The 23,851-nt window shown below is 41.3% G+C and overlaps 1 protein-coding gene across 2 annotated transcripts in view; it reads right to left on the bottom strand.

Annotated features, from left to right (window-relative positions):
• Caf1-55 (chromatin assembly factor 1 p55 subunit) overlaps positions 1-23,851 on the bottom strand; it is a 99,781-nt gene that overhangs the window by 42,455 nt on the left and 33,475 nt on the right. For both annotated transcript variants that reach the window (XM_080271575.1, XM_080271574.1), the window contains exons 2-3: positions 14,810-14,890; positions 5,896-6,043 (exon numbers count right to left, since the gene is read on the bottom strand). In XM_080271575.1, the coding sequence (XP_080127701.1) occupies positions 5,896-6,043; positions 14,810-14,890 (229 nt within the window). The remainder of the gene's footprint in view (positions 1-5,895; positions 6,044-14,809; positions 14,891-23,851) is intronic.

Raw genomic sequence — 23,851 nt, 5'->3', positions numbered from 1 at the left:
CCTTCATCGAGTACCGTAAGACTTGTGGAGACCTCTGAAGTTGGATAACGTAGTCTCCATTTTACACTTCCTGATAACCCGTACTATGATTACCACAGCCTGATATTATCACTAGCAACACTATTCTATTATTCTCAAATAGTTTGGAATCCATACTATATTTAAAAAAAAAAAAAAAAAAAAAAAAAAAAAAAAAAAAAGTGAAAGCAATGAAAATTACGAGGGCGTATGACCTTCCCACTTGACATCGTTCGCCGCTGGTGTTCTGTCATTTATTATTCATAAAAACACTCACAGTTTATATTTCTATTACTATATAACACTTATATATATCTACAGTCTTTATCCATAAGTTTCCTTCAGTAATAGTAGTTTATTGTCACTGTAGGCATTCAATTTCTCTTTCAGTAAAATACGTAGCATTCACTTTCTCGTCCTGTATACTAGCGTTGAGAATGAATCTCTCACTTTCACTTTCATAACTCATAGTATTCATACATGCTAGAGTGAAACTTTCACTTTCATTACTACTAGTACAGTATATACAGTATACTCGTATTCTTATATTACTACTCATTTACATTTCTACTTACATTCTCTATTCTGTTTACATTTCTATTTTATTTACACTGTGTTAGGCACTGTCACTTGCAGTAACTTATAAAACTATTTTCCACTGTTCACTTATATTTACATTCATTGCTTTCACTTGCTGTTTACACATTATTTACATTTCCACTTGCACTGTTTTACTCACCAGAAAGATCGTAGTCACTCTCTATCATTTTCATTGACAAAATAGCCAGTTCACGTTCCACACCATTCACTTATCCCTTTACCTATTTCCACACGAGGTTTAGTAGGGGGTAGAGGTCACAGGGCCCTTTGCATGGGGCTAAAAAGGGGTGGAATTTGACAGGCGAGAATCCGACGTGCTTTCACCTTGAAAGATGACAGTAAACTGAATACAGTGTGTGGTGGCCTGCCTAGGGGAAGTGAAGTGCTGCCAATCTCAGCCAGGTGACAGCTGCTAATATATATGTTATGAAATGATTGGCAGGAAATCTAGACAATACATAATAAATTAGGTAGTTCCAGGTGAATGTAAATATCACTTTGGCTTCTCCCTTCCTTTCATATATATATTTTTATTATGAGAATAGATTATACGGCATATTTCAAGGGGAAATAAACAGCGAAAATTAGTGAACAAGTGCACGTGAGGTGTTGTCAGGTGATAATTAGCCAATTCCAGGTGTATGGCGCTATCACTTACCTTATTTCTTTTTTGTATATATTATTTGGTATACAAATAGGGCATAGGGCTTATTTCAATGGATGAAATCAGTGGAAAATTCCAGGGAAGATTTACTTAGCATAGCACGACCAGGCAGGCGAGAGGATAGGGTAATGGAGGGGAGGTAGGGAGGGGAGTCAAGAATGGGGAGAAATGGCTAAATTGTCAACAATGGATGGGAGTACAGATGAGATTAGGAGTGCTGACTAGTGCTGGACATTGGCAATACTGACAGATGATACAAGCCACCACTTGAAAGCCCGGGCGAATTCAAAATAACACAGAATCACAAAAGTGACGCCCTGCGGTATGATCCCTTGCTCCCAAGCGTCAAGAAAGTGACGCCCCACGGTTAAGGGGTTAATAGAAGTTGTATGATAGCAAAAAAAGAGAGAGACACGGTGTGGAACAATTGGAGAAAGAGAGGTAACAACAGAACAAAGGAAGAATATAAAAGAACTAGAAATGAATACACAAGAATACGTAGAGAGGAAGAAAGGAATTTTGAAAAAGGTATAATAGATAAATGTAAGGATGAACCCAAACTGTTTTATAGATTTATCAATGGCAAATTGAAACAAAAGGAAGGAATCACCAAACTGAAAGTAGAAGGAGAGGTCTATAAAGATGCAGCAATGCAAGCGGAAAATTTAATGAACAAATGTTTCCAATCAGTTTTCACTAATGAAAAGGAGTTTGTGGAGGGGGCGGGGAGTGACTAGAAATGTACCAGTGATAAAAGATATAAAAGTGGAAGTACAGGAAGTGTATAAATTACTGGAAACTCAAGATGTAAGGAAAGCCCTAGGACCAGATGGAATCTCTAATTGGGTACTGAAGGAATGCAGAAAACAACTAGCGGATAAGATTCACAGTTTAATTGTGTGTTCTCTGGAAGAGGGGAAAGTGCCTCAAGAATGGAAGAGGGCAAATGTGGTACCAATTTATAAGGGAGGAAACAGGGAAGAACCCCTGAATTATAGACCAGTGGCCCTAACCAGCAGGATCGCAAAATTGTCCAAAAGAATTCTGAAAGATAGATGGATAATATCTCTGGAAGAGATGAATATTTTGGCTGATAGCCAGTTTGGATTTAGAAGTGGAAGGTCATGTGTTTCCAACTTGTTGAGTTTTTACTCAAGAGCGACTGACGTACTACAGGAGTGAGATGGTTGGGTGGATTGTGTGTATTTAGATTTGGAGAAGGCCTTCGACAAGGTACCCCTTAAGAGACTAATGTGGAAACTAGAGCATATAGGAGGACTGAAGGGGAACCTCCTGGAATGGATGAGAGACTTTTTGAAAGACTGACAAATGAGGACAGTAATAAAGGATAGGATGTCTGAATGGAGGGAAGTAACAAGTGGAGTCCCACAAGCAGGGCTCAGTGTTGGTGCCAGTAATGTTCCTGATTTATGTTAATGATATGGTAGATGGAGTGAACAGTTATGCAAGTCCGTTTGCTGATGATGCAAAGATCCTGAGGAAGGTAGAGGTTGGGGAGGATTGTAAAATGCTGGAGGAGGATCTGGATAGGTTACATGATTGAAGTTGGATGTGGGAAATGAAATTTAATGCAAAGAAATGTAAAATATTGGAAATGGATAAAAGTACCAAGAGGCCATCATTGAATTATTTGATGGGTAACAAACCAATCGCAAAAGTGAGAGAAGAGAAAGATTTGGGAGTGCTGGTCCAGGACAGTTTGTCACCTGAAAAACACATTAACAAGGCAATTAGAGAGACGTATAAACTCCTGACTAATATAAGAGTAGCTTTTCATTATATGGATGAGGAGATGAAAAAATTGATAGTGGCCATGATTCACCCCAGGTTAGAATATGCAGCAGTAGTGTGGTCCCCACACAAAAAGAAAGATATAAACAAGATTGAGAGAATACAAAGAACAGCAACCAAAATGGTCCCCAGTCTGGCAGGTCTGTCGTACAGAGAGAGGCTGGAATAGCTGGGTTTGCCTTCCTTAAAAGAAAGGAGAAAGAGAGGCGACATGATTGCAGTGTTCAGGACCATGGTGGGAGTAGATAAAATTGACAAAGAAGATCTGTTTTTATGGGATAAGAGAGTAACAAGAGGATACGGAATGAAACTGAAGAAGCCAAGCTGCTTGAAGGATATCAAGAAATATAGTTTTCTTTATAGATGTACAGACCTGTGGAATAGCCTGGACAAAGAGATCGTCCAGTTTTCGTTTTCGTTTTTAACCCCTAAAACGCGGGGCGTTGCGTTGCGTTTGCGACGCTCGCCAAAAAGGACATAACGGCGGATCGTCGCGTTTGCAATTCAAGTTAATTTTGAATAAACGCGGGCAAGGATGTTCCAGCTGGTATTGTCTATCAGTACCACCACCCTTTAGCTACAATTAGCATACTTTACCTTTGTACTACTGACCTCCGTTGTTGCCAAGTATCACGTTTTTCCCCCCTACTCCCCCCCAAGGCCCGACCAGCCTGGCTGTGATACATGGCAGCTCTCTGACTGCTCAGAACTGTAAATCTGCGCTATCCTCTCACAAGCAGTTTATGCTAATAGGAAACGCTTGTTTCCCCAGTTGTCACACTAGCTTTTTTTCACACGGTTTGCCCCAGTTTAGCGTCAGTTTACCACAGACTTTCAAAGTGACATTATGGCGAGTTCTAGCTCTTCCGAGTCAGTGCGAGCGGCCGACAGGAACAAGAATAAAGTGACGGGCGTAAGGCAGAATAAAAAGCGCGCTGCGGTGATCTTTTGGGAAGTAATATGATTGAAAATAATGTAGTATACGTGTTTTTAGCTGTGAAAATGGAAATGTTTGTTGAGTGACGGGAAGACCAACGCCGCGATGCATGTTGGCTGTACGCTTCGTTGATTTTAGCCTTATTTTCAGTGCTTATTGTACAAATACGGATTCCAAACTACCTGTACGTTGTAGTATAAAGTTTACTGTGACAGAATGAGGCTGTGGTAGAGGGGAAACCGGGTTGCTGGAGGTGTGAAAGTGAAGATTTTGTTACCCAACTTTGCAAGTCTCCACAAGTCCTTGGGTAGTCCACGAAGGCTCAACACCTGTCTCTGGAGAAAGCTGAATGTAAGTACTATCTGCCATACCAAGTATAATGTTCTAGGGTTAATCTCTGATTTTTGGCTACTATTTTCCTACAGGTACTCAGACCGCGATCGAACCCCACCACCCCAGGGGGGGGGTGTCGGCTGTCCATTGTCCGCGCATTAGGGGTTAAAGGTTCCAACATGCTTGCATGTGTCGGCCTTGGTCACCTAATGGTGGCTCTCCATGCTGCACGATCCATTGCAGCCTCCCTGTTCAGTCCCTTAACCCTAAGGTCACACTTAATGACCTCATCCCATGTCTTTCTTGGTCTACCCCTCATAACCCCACCCCCAACATTAACACTTCTTACCTTCCTCAACCAATTATCATCCCCCATCCTCTCCACCTGTCTAAACCATCTCAATCTACCTCTCCTCATCACAACACCAATACACTCCAGTCCCATCCTACCTCTCAACTCTTCCATTGTAAACCCAGCCCCTCCTAGCCTTGGACGTAGGGACGCACTGCACATCCACCTAATCATTGTCACTTCTGTATGTCTGAGCCGGCGAATATCTTCCTCCTTCACTGCCCAGGTCTCACTACCATACAGCATTACACTCCTAACACATGCTGCATACAAAGACCCCTTAGCACATAGGGAGAGTCCTCTCAATGTCAGGAGAGGCAAGAGCTCCCTGAACTTCTTCCAACCACTTCTCACCCTAGCCACAGAGCTAGCTCCAGCCCCACCTCCAGCACACAACATGTCTCCCAAATAACAAAACTCTTCCACACACTCAAGAGATTCACCAGCAAGTTCAATCCCTTCACGTCTGACGATCTCCACCTGCTCACCCCGACACGCCGTACACATAAAATCAGCATTATCTCGCAGTCTACCTCTGATACCACTACATCTCTTATGCACCCATTTATTACACACACCGCACAAGATGGAATTACTTCCCACGCCCTTGTGGCAAACTGCACAAGTCTAAAACTTAAACGAGGTTAAAGCTAAATTTGACTTACTGAGAAACAGAGACGGGACCCTACAAGCTTAGCTCATTTCCTGTATGTCACAATTAGGTAAATACACACACAAACAATATCAACAAACCTGGACCTCTAATAGTTGTGTTCAAAACCTATGAGAAATTTTTTATGATCACCCTCCAGACTTCTTTTTCTCCTACCTAAAGATGGACTGGGGCTGGAAAATTTCAGAAAATGGGAAGAATAAATTTATTTTAAAATATGCAACTTCAAAGTAATACAACTTTTGGAGTTCTTGTTTTTGGGCAACTTATTTGCTCACTGTGGCAAGGGATGGTTCAGTCAGTCCTGTATGAATGCATGAACTTTATTCTCAATACCTCCAAATAATTTAATTCAGCTTTATAGTGACTTTACATGATGGTAATGTCTAATATAGCCTTCATGAACAGCAATCTGTCCTAAACTAAAGGCAATCATCTGGAGGTGGCAGTAATAAATCAATTTATAATCCCCCACAACACTTGGGGCTAACAGAGATGTGAAGTACCTGGTAACATCTGGGAGCCACTGGGCAGTGAGGGAAGGCCACTCAAGTGCATGAGTCATCACCAGGTCATACAAAAAAGGAGTGTTTTTCTTCCATATCTTGTATTCCTCATTGATTACACGCTCCTCCACTGCATCATCGAACGTATCTGCAATAACCAACCACAAGATTTAGCCAATTAACCTTATCTCCAGTATATATACAATATAGAACATTTTATACAGTACTGAAGTATATACAAAATCAGAGAAAAACTTCAAATATATACACATACATAAAGGGTATGCATACCAGTCGCCATCTTTGTCATTGTACAGTCTAAAAGGCAAGATGACAGGAAGATGATATTAGCAATGATTATGAACAACATCATGAAAAGGGACATAAGTAAGGATACGAGGAGTAAGCAAGAGAAGCAGCATCTAGAATATTACCAGTATACAGACTTCAGGTCTCCTGACAAATTTAAGTGTTAGCTACCACAAAAAAGATATATATATATATATATATATATATATATATATATATATATATATATATATATATATATATTAAAAAATTGATTCATTACAATGGAATGAGTGCTGAGAATTTTAACAGAATGGGGGTGCTTGTAGGAGCAAGTGTAACAATCACAGTACAGTACAGTATATAAAAAGACTGAGTGCAGAAGCAGTGTGGTGGAATTGTATGTAAGAATGCCACCAGTAGCAAAATAATGTCACCACCAACCAGTTAGCTCCTTCAGTTCCATGGTATATTCATTATGCTGTTCTTGTTAGATCCAAATTTTATTAAGCTCAAAAGTCATTTAAAAAAGGAGGCATCAGATACAACCTTCACTATTACAGATCCACCTTAAGTAAAATCATATGGGGTGGCATGAATAAACAGCAAAAACACATCATCAAATTGAAGGTTAAACTGGAAATGACTGACACTGCACTTTTAACTGGGCAGCCATTCTACATACATATTAATCCATTTCACCAACACTTTGCTCCTTTTCCACAAACTCCACAGCAATGGTGCTCACAGTAAGAACATACAGAAGCTGCTCTGTTCTTCGACTTCACTCTTACTCTCACAACTACTCTTCTTCCTTTGCTGACTCTCTCACCTAAACATTACTCACCTCCCACTCAACAGACCTTACCAACAGTCTCCCATTCATCTCTAACATGTTTATCTTCCAACATTCTATCCCAAAGTCCAGATGTGTTTTTAACAAACCATAACTTGTACCTTGTCTTTTGTCCATACTAAAACTTTCCACATATCCCACTACTGCTTACTACCTCAATTACTGCTCTCCATAATTCCCTCAATTGCCTGATTCGTATGAGGCCCCGTGTGGAGAAATGAGGTAGGCAACAATTTTTAAGAACGTAAGAAACCACAATCAAAGTTGATGCAACTTCAAACACTGATAGTTTTGTAACCATTATAGCCAGAAGCATCATTTTTTTTCTTTTCTACTTTTAACACTGTGGCAGCATGAGGCAACTGTAGTCACCCAACTAATTATTCTCCATGACATGTAAGGTGACTACAGTCCACAGCTGACAAAAAACTGTCCAGGTAACCCTCCACTGTATATAATTCCATGTTTTGAGGAGTACTGCACTAAAAAAGCATACAAAAAACATTTAAGTGCTCATAATATTCACATGGTTGCTCAAATAAAAAACGACTGATTATCATGTTTTGTTTGTTTTACCCAAGTTGAATCCAAATGATGGCTAGTCTATGGACTGATATATACCTCACAATGGGTCTTACTGCACAATGAAATGTGAACTCTAGTGATGTGGTTCTCAGGCATGATTATGCTTCTGAAATGTATTTTTGCAAAGTGTGGGCAACAGAAGTAACTATAGATGCAAAATTAGACAACTGCAAAAATTATTTTTGCATTTTTTCTCAAAAAATGACATTTTTCTTGAAGAAAGGTGCATTTTTTTACCAATACTACAGTAGAAAAAGGAAACTTCACAGTCATTTCCTATTAGAAAAGTAGCAACAAAGTTATAATTTGCACTTTGATTTTTTAGGAACTTTGGCTGCATCCAGGGGAATGACCAAGAAATGCCAAGTCACAGCCAAAGGGTAAAAGCTTGATTCACAGCAAAAACGATCATGTGGTTAAATTTGAAAAAAGATATATATACACATATATAATAATTATAATTATACTTTAGGGTGTGATAATTATACTTTTCTCTGGGTGGCTTACATGTACACCAGAGCATGGTTTTTCATTACTGGAGTGAAGTAAATACTGTAATTCAAAACTGATGCAGAGAGGCGATAGAAGCGTTGCAGAGTGTTATGGCAGTCACAATGAAACAGTGCATAAGTGATGTTAGCGACGTTAGAAATCACAAAGTAAACAAAACATCAAACAAAATTATTAAACAACACACCAATATGACAATGATGAAACCACTGTTAGTAAAAAAAAAAAAAAAAAAAAAAAAAAAAAAAAAGAGGGGGGGCGGAAAAAGAATTTCACACTCACGTTGATCTGCAGGGACCTGTGCGCTGAATAATGATAACCTGTTCTTCCATTGCCATAGCTCTTATTACAAGCCAGGGTTGTCATCTATAGGTGTAGGAAGGGTATGTAGCTATGCTATGGCACCAGGGAAGGAGCCCTGATGTCAACATAATCCAGGTTTACATTGCCAGGGTCATAAGGGATATCCTCTTCTACAGACACACTGTTGCCTTCTCTTTGCAGATCCCACTGCCGACATACCAACTCCTCCCACCACAAATGATTATAAGCAAGGAAGAAGAACTCTGTGAGGTACTCCAAATCCACCACCTTCTCCATCTGCAGCAACTGTTCAACGGAATACTTTAGTGGGAGGTCATACTTGGCCAGGTTGAAGTTAGCCGGCGTATACCTTCTTCTCCCAGGCATGAGGTGAAGTTTAAAAGCACCATCATCGGATACATCATGCTCAGCCTTCAGCTGGAATCCCTCCCTTTAGTGGGGGGCAACAACAATCTGTGCTGCCGAGGAGAACCTGTCTGCTGCTACCTTCACCTTTACCACATGGGGAAATAAGTCCATATCCTTAAAATCCTCCTGAACAATGTGGATGACAGTGTAGGCAGGAGTAATGATGTTTGCAATAGCATCCTGATACTCTGCAGGCGTGTTGATGACAAAGCGGCACCTGACCTCCAACTCTACGTGGCCAAAAGCAACATCACAAGGGAGGTAAGAGTGGCCAGAGACTTAAAAACAAAACTCCACCCGTGCCCAATGAAGACTGTGCAGTTCTCTCAAACCCATTTAAACCATCTGGATGTTCTTGCTCTGGCAGGCACAATTGTCAGCAAAGATAAGTAATGTGTTTTTTTGTGGCAACACACTGATGAACCAACTGCACGTCCAGCTATCTGAGCACACAGCTTGCTATCTCAGAAGAGCCTCTCCCTGCTGTGGAATCATCCCAGACAAACACTGTGGTTTGGTTGGTCTTCAGGTTTTCAATGGCAAAGTTATACACCCACAGCTTATGTTTGTAGTAGGCCTGGCATACTTGAAACCAGTGGCAAGGCAGGGGCTGCTGCAGGCCTTTAACTATACATAACCTGTAGGGTCTTGATCAACCTTCACCTGCTGAGTTCTTCACAAGCCCTCCTCTACTTCGTTTAGTGGACGTTCAGCTCCTCTTCCACAGCACTGGGGTCCAACTCTTCTTTGTTCTTCCGGCTAATTTGGGTCTCCATTCTGGCACAAGTTGAACAGATGTCCTTTTTGGGAGGTTGTAACACAATGTTGTAGTCCCGGGAAAAGATAAGATAGTTCTGTAGAATCTCTCTTTTGCAACGTCTTCCCTAGGATATGTTGCAGTCAGCCACACCTTGTACTTGTACATCTAAGGAATACTGTCCTCTGACCCAAGGTACTTCCAGTTGAGCCTCTTTGCCCTGGCATAATGGCTAGATTTAACAGGCAGAATCTGGATGTGTTAACGAGCAATAGCCAGTTGTGTCCCTGTGATATTTGTTGCAGGCATTCCGCAGCCTCACTGGCCAGGCAATGCAGCTTCTGTGTCTGACTACTTCTGTTTGAAGGCGTATTCCAGCTTCCATCTGCCAATGCCATGCATAGTCACAAAACTCTCTTTGCACACAGGAAAGTTGGAACCTCTGTAGTGGACACTGTACTGATATGTGGTTTTACGCCGACTCACTTTCCTTGCAGTCCTCTTCCTTTTAATAGGCACGGCTTGCACACAGTCGATGAGGCAATTTGTCTGTGCCTTAAAAGTGCCCATATTCCAAAATTCATTGAAAAGAATGTCCACAGCCTCCTGCCCGACCTTGGCAAAACAGCCATCACAGCATGGGTGGCCAAGCATACGTGCCGCCACAACCATGCCAGTGTTTGGGCTGTGGTATGCTTGGACAAGGTTTCACTTGTTCTTGGCAATGTTCCTAACCCACTTTTTTGGGTGGCGTACAAACTTATGTCCGTGTTCCCTATCACCACCATTGGCTCCAGCACTTTCATCACCATTATCATCACCATCACCTTCACCTCCAGCACCACGTGGTAGTGTAGATGGCTGTGGCGAATGATGCTTACTATCACCACCCTCACTGCTACCATGGGTACATTCACAATGCTCACTATCACCACCACAACCTCTACCATGGCTAAGTTAATTAAGTTCACTATCATTACCACGCCCTACAGCATCACAATCACAATGACTGCTGGGCTCATCATCACCAGACTGAGTATAATCAATGTCACTGCTGCTGCTCTCCATAGCCATTATTAAAATTTTCTTTGGAGGGTAAAAACTACATACAGTACTTTAAAATTCATTGTAACTTTCTTACTACTTGCTCCAGCACTAGCCTGTACTCCAGACAGGCCAGGCATAGGCTCTTCTTTGATTTCATTATTGTAGGACAAGGTATTTCACTTAACTGGGCACAAATCCACAATAATTATACACAATAATTGTTGTGGCAACTCCAGCCTGTATGTGCGGCTTCACAGAGAACTGTGTTCACTGGGACGCAGTTGTACCAAAACCCTGCTGCTATGAAAAACTTGCTAAAATGCAACTAAACAATGAAAACTCTACAGAAACAACATAATTAACCACTGTTTAAAGCATACAATATAAAAGAAAATCATTAATCAGTTTAGTACTAATAAAAAAATAAGTTGATTTAATAAAAATAATTTGATAACCTTTGCTTGAATCTAACAACAATCACTACGCATGGCACCTATGCTGGGATATTCTGCCGGCTGTGCATGCTACCACACGGGTTGGCACTTACATCAATCCATCACGCTCTTGCTGCCTGACTGACTCACACCAAGAGTGAGGTGCTTCAACATGTTTTTTCTGCCCAACTTTCAATCATATTGCCAGTGCAGTTTTGGGGTAAATGATGTGCTTAGATTGCACAGGGAGGGTCAAAATAGTGATAGATGGCCTTAACTCAGAACCAGGCATATTGGTGGTTACCCCATTTCTCCCCATGGGACCTTATATTTTTTTCACATCTATAAAGGTGCATTATAGTTAGAAAACTGTCCCTCAGTGTCTTCTTGTAAGCCATACAATTCTTCCTCAACAATGTCTGACTGTTCAATCACTCTTCTTCCCTGATGCATTACATCCATCACTTCACCAACCCCACTTATTTGCATATTAAAGTTCCTATGTATTAAGCCTCCTCTTTTCCAAAATCTTTATCCCCAAGATTCTACAATTCAAATACAGTAATCCCCGTACTATCCGGACACCCACTTTCTGGACACCTCAGTTACTGGACATTGTGGGCCTGGACCTTCGGAACCCAAAAATGGCCAAAAAAAGAAAAAAATCCCCCCAAAATCCCAATTTTCCCCCACCCGTATTTTGAAATTGCCATGCAGCGCCGAACAGCTGTTACATCATGGCCCATTCACCCCTTCCTTCCTTCCCCTCCCCCCTCCCCTGTCAGAGTTGACATTTGGTATTTTTCATTACCAAATATGGGCCAATTCGGTAATGAAAAATTTGTTTGGTAATGAATCAGAATAATGCATTACCAAACGGATTTTTCACATGTATGAGGATACACAGGATGGAGATGGTGGATTGTCTGCTCTCTCTAATTATTTTGCTGGCCTACATAGCGTGAAAACAATCAACATGCTGTTAATTATGAAAAGAGTGATTACATGTATTTCCACTTGTATATATAATTAGTGAAGAATAAATGCTAGCTTTACGAATTTGGTAATGAAAAGTTAAATTTGGTAATGAAAATTGAGGAGTTTGGTAATGTGGCTGTTGCGATCTGGCAACTCTGTTTCCCCGTCATCAACAGTTACTCCCTACCTTCGATCATAAGTAGATGCTTATCACAATGGATGCCACATGTGCTCGTTTTTTTGTGAATAAACAGTGAATAAACTGCAATACCTCGCCACTAGACCACATGGGAATTTACAGTGTTGTGCAGTATTAAGAAATCAGAATTTAGAGTGCAAAGGATTAACTGTGGAGCGCAAATTGGCGGTTGAAACTGGAGTGGTGCAGTTAAGAACAATGTGCAGTGTTAAACAATTATAACTCACAGTGCAAAGAATTAAGTGCAGCACAACACTGGATTACTGTACATGCTTCAAGAGCATTTTCACCACTGCCAAAGCCTTAGAGAAGGTGGCCACAGACATGCTGTAAGTACACTGGCTGAGGTACAGTCACTTCTAATTTCTTATTCTTTGCTTCCTTTTCATTTATTTCATGATTTATGTCCATTATTGGTGTGAATAGGGTCTTAAATAGGTTTAAATAGGTGCTATGCATGTCCAGTAGGGAGTTATTTAGGTGGCTTTCAAAGTTAGGCTGGGTTTGGGTCCTTAAGTACCAGTCCAGGAGCCAGGGCCTACTTTCCTGACGGGACCACTTACTGGACAGGCCTTTGGCTCTATTATGTCGGATAGTAGAGGGATTACTGTAATTCTTTTTGGGTAACCTATATCTGACTTGTTCCAACTTTGGGGGCTACCACACTCCTTCTTGGGTATTCTTCAATCAATACCTCCTTGGCCAACTCAACACAGTACTGAACATGACTCACCATGCAATGACTGACAAGCAGCAAGGTCAGCAGTAATTTACAACCCAATAACATTTAAACTCCAAGGTGTTTCAGCTCATTCTATGGGTGAAAAACTTGTACAATCATTAATAATAGCCCTGGGCCTATTATGAAAAATGGCTCTACCTCTGTACTGTACCTCCTTCCCTCCCGTCCTCTCTCTCCCTACAAATCATCCACCTATTACATCATTATTCTCAAATTTCCTCCAGCTCCCATTCAGCAAGTTAAATTTCATTTGTGACATCTTTTTTATTCTTGTTTTAGGAAATCAATCTTCCCATGTACCCTCTTGAACAATGCTACATACCCAAGTTTGGACTACACTGACCTACAATGTCATACTTCCATCACTTTGTAACATTAGTTTTACAAGTACACCAGAGGAAAGTCCCGCCTTATACACCTGCCTGCCAGTTCGGACCTTTATGCGTGAGACAACCAACAGTGAAGCAGCAGCCAGACAAACGTCTGGTACCACTGTTTGGGAGGGGAGAGGTTATGGGAGGAGGATGGCTGAGGGAGCTGATGGTTCCTGCCTCTCCCTGATCCACCCCCATCCTTTTCACAGTTTCCAGACAGATGAATGTTGGCTGCTGCTTCGCTACCACACGTCTCACAGTTACTATTTTGAAGTGGTGAGTGAGTGTATAACGCAAAACTTTCCTCGGGTGTACCTGTTTTCAGTCTCCTCCTCCTTCTCCTACACACATTTATCAACGTCATATGCAACTTCTGGAGTTGTTTCTTATTCTGTTAATAGATCATGAACGTAGAGGGAAATTTAAAATTATAACAGCATTCAATCCTGGTTCTCACATCCACTCACACACTATTCACAAAATTTAAAATTATAACAGCATTCAATCCTGGTTCTCACATCCACTCACACACTATTCACACTGATTTCTTATTGCTCCACTTTTAACAGCCAGGGAAACATGACAGCACTTACAGTATATGACATTACAGCCAACAATGCAGAATAATTCAACTTAAGTTGCGGAGATGAATTCCTTTTTGCATTAACAAAATTATTTTTTAAGACAATGCCCTTAATAAACATTATTTTCATAAATGGTAACTGTTTTCAATGTAAAATTGTGAATACCAGTGAGTTGTCCAATCTGTGTAAAATATTTTGGGTGTGCTGTGGATCAGCCTCAGCCACAGTCTCCACCTGAAGCTGCATCATGGCATACAGTCCATTCCTCCAAGTGCTCACACAGGAACCTTGAAATTATTGTTTATGGGGGAGGGGGAGGGGGTGTTAAGGTTCTACTATTTGAAGTGCTGTACCTGCATATGGTACTGAACCAATATATTCTATTCTACAGCACTGTAACAAACACTTCCTCTTGCAGTGGCCACATACCAGATATTGGATCAAATTCAGCTCAGAAGCATGGGACTCATGCTGACCAGAGTAGTCACACCGATCAAAGACAGGTTAGCGCAATTATACAAATATCTGATGGCTCTTTGCTGGGTCAGAGTTGCAGAAGAGAGATAATTTCTGCATGTTTCCAATTTGCTTGGGTTAGAGTTTGTGAGTAAAAAACATGACAACCATAAGGTGATTGTCTGAGAGGTGGGGAAACTGCCAACCATCAGGGTTAGGGCAATAGGCCATTGTGGCTCAATACCAGAACACCTCAAAGACTGTTAGTCAAAAGAAAATTGCATGTGAAGCGGTACACTGGCGGTTGGCCTGTGGTGGTGGTGGTGGTGGAGGGTGGGGCGTGGCAAGGGTTGAGGTGACACAGAGGCCCACCTTGGAGGCGGTGGCCGGGAGCCACTTCGGACAGGGGCAGAGTTGTCGGGAGATCGGGTGCGCCACCCCCGCCATCCACAACTACACAACAAGAGAACACACCATCAGAGGCATTTTCTTTTTCACAGCTCACATAACTAATCTAATCTAATCTAACAAACAGCAGGACATTTCTACCTACCAATAATAAATTCAGCACAATACACAGTTTTACTAAACACTACCAATATGTCATTCTTCATCTAACAAACTGTACCTTCTAACCAGGTGAATGCAAAAGATGATGCTATGGAAGTGGCAGCATTTAACATGTATGAAATGAATGATGATCCTTTACAATGCCTGGTTTTATGCAAAAATGGAGATGATGATTGTGTGTGTGTGTGTGTGTGTGTGTGTGTGTGTGTGTGTGTGTGTGTGTGTGACATTTATACGGTAGTGGGGTCTGAGATGGGGAAGAAGAAATTAGGGAATGGAATGAAGGATATGGTTTGATGGTATGGTCAAGGCTGAAAGAAAACTATGTACAAGCAGTGAGAAATAATGCACAGTAGGGCACCAGGTTCTGCGCCAAACAGGGACTGTGAAAAGTGCCACCAAACTTGTGGCACTGACCTTATGGGAAATAAGCTAACAGGAATTGGGGCGGTTAGAAAACTCACCCCCCTATTGTATTTCCTACTTTAAATACATCCTAAAGGTACTTGAAATGTTGCTATTAACCTGCTTTTGAACCTGTGTCGCTAACCCCTTGAAGCAATGAACTCTGGGGGTAACACAATGTTAGGTTTCTTTACAACTACTGTTCATCATAAAATAGGCAGACCTGGTCTTGAATTTCAGGCCCTGACAAGACATGGGGTAAATAGCAATAAGTAATAGTAATAGACTATTACAAGGTTTTCAAAGTAATAATATATTACAAATTCCTGGCTCTAAGAGTAATAGTAAAAGAAGGCAAAGTAGCCTAATAGATAATTGTATATTACTTTCCTATTACAGACACTTCTTTAGTATTAGGTGTCAACAAAATAAATTATGCTGTATATGCATTGTCAACCTACTGATAATTATTTAAGACAGTACTATCTGGCAATTGCATCTCCTACAACAACAATAATCATATATAACCATAAACAATACAGTTTCTCATTAGCTATATACTGTTCTTGAAATTGTAGTGATTTGTGTGAAACAGGTATCAATACTGGTACTGGTTAACATAGTCAATTAAAATATCCTTCTCACCTTGTTTACCTGTTGGAAATGACAGTTAGTATGACATTCTTCCATAAATATGTAGTGTGGTGTTTTTCCTTAAGAAATGTAAATACAGCATTATATACACAAAAACTTTAACTAAATGGAAGTTCTTTAATTGTGAAATATGAATGTGATGTTTCCAAGATCTTAAATGTGGTAAATTTTTCTTTCAATAAAATATAATACAGTGCCTCACTGACTATATATAGTCCTTGATACTGTAAGGATCTGCTTGAAACAAATATCAATACTGGTTATCATAGTCAATTAAAATAGCCTTCTAACCTTGGTTACCTGTTGGCTGCTCTCCATGCTACACGTACACCACAGGAGACCATGCTGAATGGAGAGTGGCCAACTGGCCATCAGATGATCTAGACATACTTGTGCTTTCAATGGAACAGGCTCCGAACAGTAATGAAAATTATAATCACTTTCAAATTAATAAACTACCATTACCATAAATAATACATTAGCACCTTCCCAAGTCCTCCTGTTCAACCACTGTAACAAATAATGCTCAACCACTAGCACCAGTGAGCTGTACTCGGTCAGTGTTTTCGCTCGTCTACCTCTGCTGCCTGGATCAAAATACAGTCAAGCCGCCTATGGCGCGTGCTTCTATGCCACAGCAAGGTGCCAGACCCCCAAAAACGAACCACGTGCATAAACTATACCTATGGCGCGGGCGCAGCAAGGCTTGAAATGCGCAGGCAAATTAACCTGGTGGCATGCTCCCCTGTTTGTAAACAAAAAAGATGGCGACCATTTCAGCTCCATACTACACATGCCAAATTGTGGACTTTTTCCTCTCTTATAAGGAGGTTAAACTTCACCATATTCACTGTGTTAAGTAATGAAACATTAAAGATTCTTTGGGTATTGTGACTAGTTTACAGGCTTGTTCGTAAAACTGCTATGAACAGATTAGTGACAAAACATCTATCTCTGAGCTAAGATGAAGTATAATGCTTCCCATCATCATCATCATCATCATCATCATCACATATATAGGAATGATTATTAATGTATTAAATGTGAGTTTTTTTTACACTTGAGCATACAAACTTTATCAAATAAACTTCATTGATCGGTGCTTGACCAGGCAGCTTCCACCATCTTTAATGTTTTGGTCGGTCAGCTGATCTGTGTCTACTTGGCCGAGCTTTTTTTTGCTTGATCTGCAGCGCGTGGCATTGTCCAAGTAGACACAAGGCTGATCACCCTCCCATTTTTTGTGCCTCTTGTTACGTGCAGTACATGCACTGACTGATTGCTTGATTGTGTGCATGTGTAAAGTGGGGAAAAATGGGGAAAAGTGGGGTGAAAAGGGGGACTTTAGGCAAACGTCCAGAACCAAATTCCATTTTTCCCATAGGTTTAGTTACTTGTATGGCACAGTTTTCTATGGCACGGGCACTGTCCAGAACCAATTAGACGCGCCTTAGGCAACTTGACTGTACTGTACTTCACAAAGGCTAGACTGGCGGTTAATATTCATATGTCCTGGTCCGATTTGCCCATTTAAATATATTTTTCCTAAAGTTAGATTGGTCCAGTTACCAAGAAAAACATATAATTTCATTGTGCAATTTATGGTTTTTAATATTTATACCAAATTCTGTTTCTTGTCGAAATTTCCAGGGTGGTAGTCACAGAGCACTACCTTTATCCTACAGCTGCAGAAAAAAATTATTAGCTTAGGTTAGGAATTACATTAACCTAGCCTAACCTAATCATTTTTTCGGAGGCCGTAGGGTAATGGTTGCGCTCCTTAACTACCAACCTGCAAATTTCATGAAATATTTTTATGTATAAATATAAAAAATATAAACTGCACGACAAAATTAAATATTGTTCATGATCACTAGACCAATAAAACTTTAGGAAAAATACATTTAAAATGGCAGATCGATGTACAGGACATCCGAATACTGACTGGCTTTAAGTTCACTCTTGTTTTCTCATACTACCCACAGTCAACTCTGGTACATTATACATTTTGCATATTTCAGAGTTACAAGCACCTTTCTCCATTTCTGATACAATTTTATTTTTTTCACCCTCCCCCCCCTTTTTATGTGCCCGACTCTAGGCATAGGTTTCTCAGCCTGCTCCCAAGGCCCAGAAGTCCTCCTACATACCATACACCTCTACATGTCACCACTTCAGCACTAACACCCACTGTCCATATTGAATACATGCTAGGGCTGTCTCATACAGGACTGGTGTATTGGTAGAGCTGCAAAGAAAGTGGTTGAGGAGACGAAGGGGAAGACAGGAGGAAGCAGCTCCTGTGAGAAGAGTGGAGAAATTGCAAGGTAGTGAGAAAATGATAGAGTATAAGAGCATAGTGGAAGAAAGATTGGGAAGGTATGAGCTAGAGCAGATGGAAGGGGTGGAAGACGTATGTAAGATATTCACGGAAGAGATAGGCGCAGCGTGTGAGGCGGTTTGTGGAGTGAGGAGGAGATGCAAGGGTGTGCAAGGGACAGCATGGTGGAATGATGAGGTGAAACGAGCTGTGGAACAAAAGAAGAAGGCATATAGTGAATGGTTAGCGAGTAGAGGTAGGGGAGAAGATGAGAGAGAGAAGAGAGAGGTATATGTGAGCAGGAGAAGGGAGGTTAAGAGACTGAAGGAGAGTAAGAAGAAAGTGGATGAAGAATTTGGGAGGAATCTGAGTGTGAAATGGAGGGAGAGTAAGAAATTGTTTTGGAAGGAGGTAAAGAAAGTAAGGCAGTGTGAAATGAAAGGGGAAGTAATAGGGGAGTGAAAGATAGGAATAATAGATTCTTGGTGGAGAAGAGAGAGAAATTGAGGAGATGGAAGGAGCACTTTGAGGATTTGTTGAATGTAAAGAGAGAGCAGTGCGAGTATAAGTGGTTGGGGAATGGCTGGGAGAAGAAGAGATGAGAGGCGGGAGGAAGAGATCAGTAGGGCGGAAGTAGTGGAAGCGATGAAGAAGATTAAGTTGGAAAGGCCCCAGGAATTGCTGGAGTGTGTGGTAAAATGCTTAGGTATGGGGGTGAGATTGATGTGGAGTGGATATGGAAGTTGTGTAGATTGGCTTGGGAAGAAGGAAGGGTTCCAGAGGACTGGAAATCAGGTATAACTGTTCCTTTATACAAAGGAAAAGGGGAGAGAGAAGTATGTGGTAACCATAGGGGTATTTGCCTTCTTAGTGTGACTGGTAAAATATATGGTAGAATACTCATTGATAAGGTTAGGCATATGACAGAGGAGTTAGTTGGAGAAGAACAAGGGGGATTTAGGAAGGGAAAAGGGTGTGTAGATCAGACATTTGTTCTAGGATGTTTAGTGGCGAAGTATCTAGAGAAGGGGAGGAAAGTGTACGCTGCCTTCATGGACTTGGAGAAAGCTTATGACAGAATAGATAGGCAAGGTATGTGGAAGGTTTTAAGAATATATGGAGTGGAGGGGAAATTGTTGAGTGCTGTGAAGAGTATGTACGAGGGAGCTAGGGCTACGGTGCGAGTGGATGGTGAGCTGAATGAGTTCTTTGATCTCAAAGTGGGACTGAAACAGAGTTGTGTGATGTCTCCTTGGCTGTTTAATATATACATGGATGGGGTTGTAAAGGAGGTGCAGGGTAGGACAGTGGATGTGGGGGTGGCTCTAATGAATGAGGGTGAGTTTCGGAAGCTTCCGGTGTTGTTGTTTGCTGATGATACAGTACTGTTGAGTGAAGATGAATGGGAGTTGCAAGGTTTGGTGAATGAATTTGGGACAGTGTGTAGGAGGAGGAATCTGAAAGTTAATGTAAGCGAAAGTAAAGTTATGGTGTTTGAGAGGAATGACGTCACAGAGTGTGCAGTGAGGTTGGATGGTGAGGATATGGAGAACGTGAGTGCATTCAAGTACTTGGGTAGTGTGATGAGTAAGGATGGAACTTTGGAGGATGAAGTGCTGAAAGGGTACAGCAGGGAAGGAAGGTTGTTGGTACACTGAAAGCAATGATGAGAAATAGGGAGGTGAGTATGGAAGTTAAGAAGTCACTGCATGATAGTATTGTAATCCCTACCCTGACGTATGGAAGCGAGGCATGGACCTTGCAAGAGGGGAACAAGTCAAGAGTGAGAGCGGTGGAAATGAGTTACTTGAGAGGAGCATGTAGTGACGTGGAGGGACAGGTTGATGAATGAAGAAGTGAAGGAACGCTGTGGGGTGGATGTGGATGTGGTTGAGAAGATTAGGAGAAATACACCGAGGTGGTTTGGACATGTGAAGAGAATGGAGAATGAAAGACTGACTAAGAGGGTGTATGTAGGTGAGGTGGAGGGAGGAAGAAGGAGAGGTAGACCGAGGATGAGGTGGAGGGATGGAGTTGAGAGGTATATGAGGAAGGGGGGGGGTGAGTTGGGGGGAGGGTAGTCAAATGGTGGGTGACAGAGTGACTTGGAGGCGTTTTGTCGCGGCCACCCTTTGCGGGATTAGGGCGTCAGGCTATAGATAGATAAATAGACAGATTTTTACGACACGTCAGCAGGTCTTCTGGTAGATCAGTAAAGTCTATTTTTATTAAATTCAAATCCTTAAACTGTTCCCTGCTCCAGCGGGGTTTTGAACCCAGGTCCGATAGGACTGCAGGCCACCTCTCTACCGACTGAGCTACCACGTCCACGTCAAGCACTAATCAAGGACACGAGAGTGTAACACTCAACTTGCAGACACACTGAACATGTAGGAAAACAGACCGAAACTGAGTGTTGGCACTCTTGTTGCTGTGGAAAAAATTCAAAACTTGTGGTGCCAGAAGGCACATAAATGCATTATATACTGTATTTTGTCACCAATGCTCAATCACGGGAATATTTGATGGCTGCTGTGAAAGTGCGTTTTGCCAAATTGGATGCCATGAAACCTGATGACCTACTGTACTGCGTATGTGGCTTGGGGGAAAAAAAAAAAAAAAAAAAAGCTAGTGATAAGTGGAAGATAGGGACAGATACACACTCATCTGTATACATGCCTGCAAATAAGGAAGCTGGTAAAGGGATGCAAGAAATAGAACGTTCAAGGATAGATAAATGAGTATAAAAGAACGACAGAGGAATAAATAATTAAAGGATAGATAAATGAGTATAAAAGAAAGGCAGAGGAATAAATGATATAGTATTTAGGAATATGAATGGAAGGGTGGGGGATGATGAAATAGAGAATACTGAAGGACAGTGGGTTGTGGAAGGAATAAGAATAGGAATGGAGAGAGTTTTTATTACTCAAGTGTGTGCAGAAATGTTTTCAGCAAATACCATACAGCAAAGTACTTATTTTAAGCATAAATTACTTTAATTCACAAATATACTTGGAGAGAATGAAGACAAAAAGAAGCAGCGGCAATAATACATTACATATTGGTTGCTGAAAGGCTCAGAAGAGCTACAGCTGCAAAATCAGTTACAGGATTATTAACTGGCTCAGAACACTGTGCGGTGTTAGGAAAGATAAGAATCCAATATAAATTCAAGTATGAAAGAGGGATGAATCGATATTGGAAGGGAGCATAAGGTCAGACATTTGGAGAAGAATGAAATTGCTGAAAACCATACTGTACTTTACATACACAGAAAAGAATCTGAGTGTGGAAGAAAGTTGAGAGAAGGCTCCAGAGAAAGCATGGAATGCTTTGAAAAAGCATATAAAGTACAGTGAAACCACCCATTACATGCATTTCAATTACAAGATCCATTTACTGTACCCTATAACATGACAAGCTGTTGGCCTGGTTCTAAACATCTGCATAACACACACAATATGAGACAAAGGCCTCAAACTGCCCATTTAAGATATTCTCTACTACTGCATGACCAAAGTTCCTGTGTACAAGGCAGGTGATTTTCAAAAGCATCACTGTGCACCTCCACCACCCCTCTCCCTAACACCAAGTCCATCCATCAATTTCATTCAAATACCAGTGTGTATAAATGTGCTAACACCAATGTGCTGTTAGGCCTCTTTTTGCATGCTTAGCGTTTTTAAGGAGAATCTGGGAAGGTTAGGGCAGGTTTTAGATCATTAAGGGTGACACCAGGGGAAGCTGGGACCTAATCCTTTTCTCCCATAAGCTCTGTTGCTTCCATAATGCAAATTTCTATAACAAAACAAACCAGAGGAGACTAAAATGTCATATCATGAGCAACTGTACTATAACAGAAGTAGAGACAGAAAAATGGTAAACAGTGAAATGAGGTGTGAGAAGTATAATGCATAGTTTAAGATATAGGCAAAGCCTTGGAAGAGAAAATGGAAGGAAGGAGCTTCAAGCAGCCAATGCTTCTAAATAGTACACTGTACCTGGAGATGTGAGTGAGAGAAGAAAAGTGGAATACTGAGCTTCAAACAGATTAAAACATAAGATTAGTGAAGCCAGGAAGTCAGTGGTTGAAAGATATAGAAAAAAAATAAGTGATCATCATAATGATAAAAAATATATTGTACAGTACAATGCTACAATATAGTTTTGGTCTTGCTGCTGTTAGTCTGACTGGGTGAGCTGACCCATCAACCACAACCAGGCAGATGTCTTCCTTAAGGTAATGGACCGAATGTGAAGGGAGAGGTGGTGAGTACTGTATAATCCGGAGTGTGGATGAGAATGCTAGACAACGATGATGATACTGCTACAGGATGGAGGGAATATATTCTATCTATCTATCTATATACCTAGGCTGCTTCCCCCAAGGAAAGGGAGGTAGCCGAGACAGGACGACACATTCCCCATTTCCTCATCCATTCAAACACATTCATTCACATCTTAGCCCCAAAGGGAAGAACGGACAGATCCTCACCGCACCACACCGCACAAGGGTCAATTGTGCAATGCAATCAGTGACATCCGCAGCAGGGCCCGACAGCAGAACTGGTTTACCCCTGCCACATCATAACAGACCCATCCCCTTACCCGCACCTGACCTGACTAGCTGATCAGACCAAATGTGGGAGAATATCCCCTCAGGGCTGCGTCATCACTTATTCATTCACAATTTCTCTCCATTTATTTCTGTCATGCACAGCCACTCTTCCTTGCTCAACAGACATCCCTCTTGCATCCAGCACTCTCTTCACACTGTCCATCCATCCTATTCGTGGTCTTCCTCTCAACCTTACACCTCTCACATCAGATCTAGTTATCTTTTTCACCAATCGCTCATTATCCATTCTCTCCATATGGCCAAACCATTACAACACCCTCTACTCAACTCTACCAACCATCTCCCGAACAACTCCAGTTCTCCTTCTCACTTCATCATTTCGCACTTGATCCATACGCGTCACTCCACACGCACTCCTCAGACACCTCATCTCCATTACATTCAAACTTTTCCTCTCAGCCCCATATAACGCAGTCGGTACCACAACACCCTCATACAGCCTTCTCTTTACATCCATTCTAAGCGAACGACATCTAAACACTTTTTTCAATCCTCCCAGCACCTTTCCTACTTCATTTATTCTAGACTTCACTTCTGCATCTATTCTTCCATCCACAGCAACATGTGACCCTAGACATTTAAAACACTCTACCTCCTCATGCAACTCGCCATTCAAAACTATATTCATCCCCCTACCATCTATCAACCTCGTATACTTCATCACTTTACTCTTATTCTCATTTACTTTCAATTTCCTCCTTTCACACACTCTTCCAAACTCCTCTACCAACTGTCTCAATCTCTCCTCTGAATCAGCCACCAGTGCAGTAACATCTGCAAACAGCAGCTGCTTCAGATTCCACTCTCCACCATCAACATTCAC

The sequence above is a fragment of the Coenobita brevimanus genome, chromosome 46, assembly GCF_032717465.1.
Source record: "Coenobita brevimanus isolate Jiangsu-jjx chromosome 46, ASM3271746v2, whole genome shotgun sequence".
Classification (NCBI taxonomy): Eukaryota; Metazoa; Arthropoda; class Malacostraca; order Decapoda; family Coenobitidae; genus Coenobita; species Coenobita brevimanus.
This window is presented reverse-complemented; position numbering and strand designations above follow the sequence as displayed.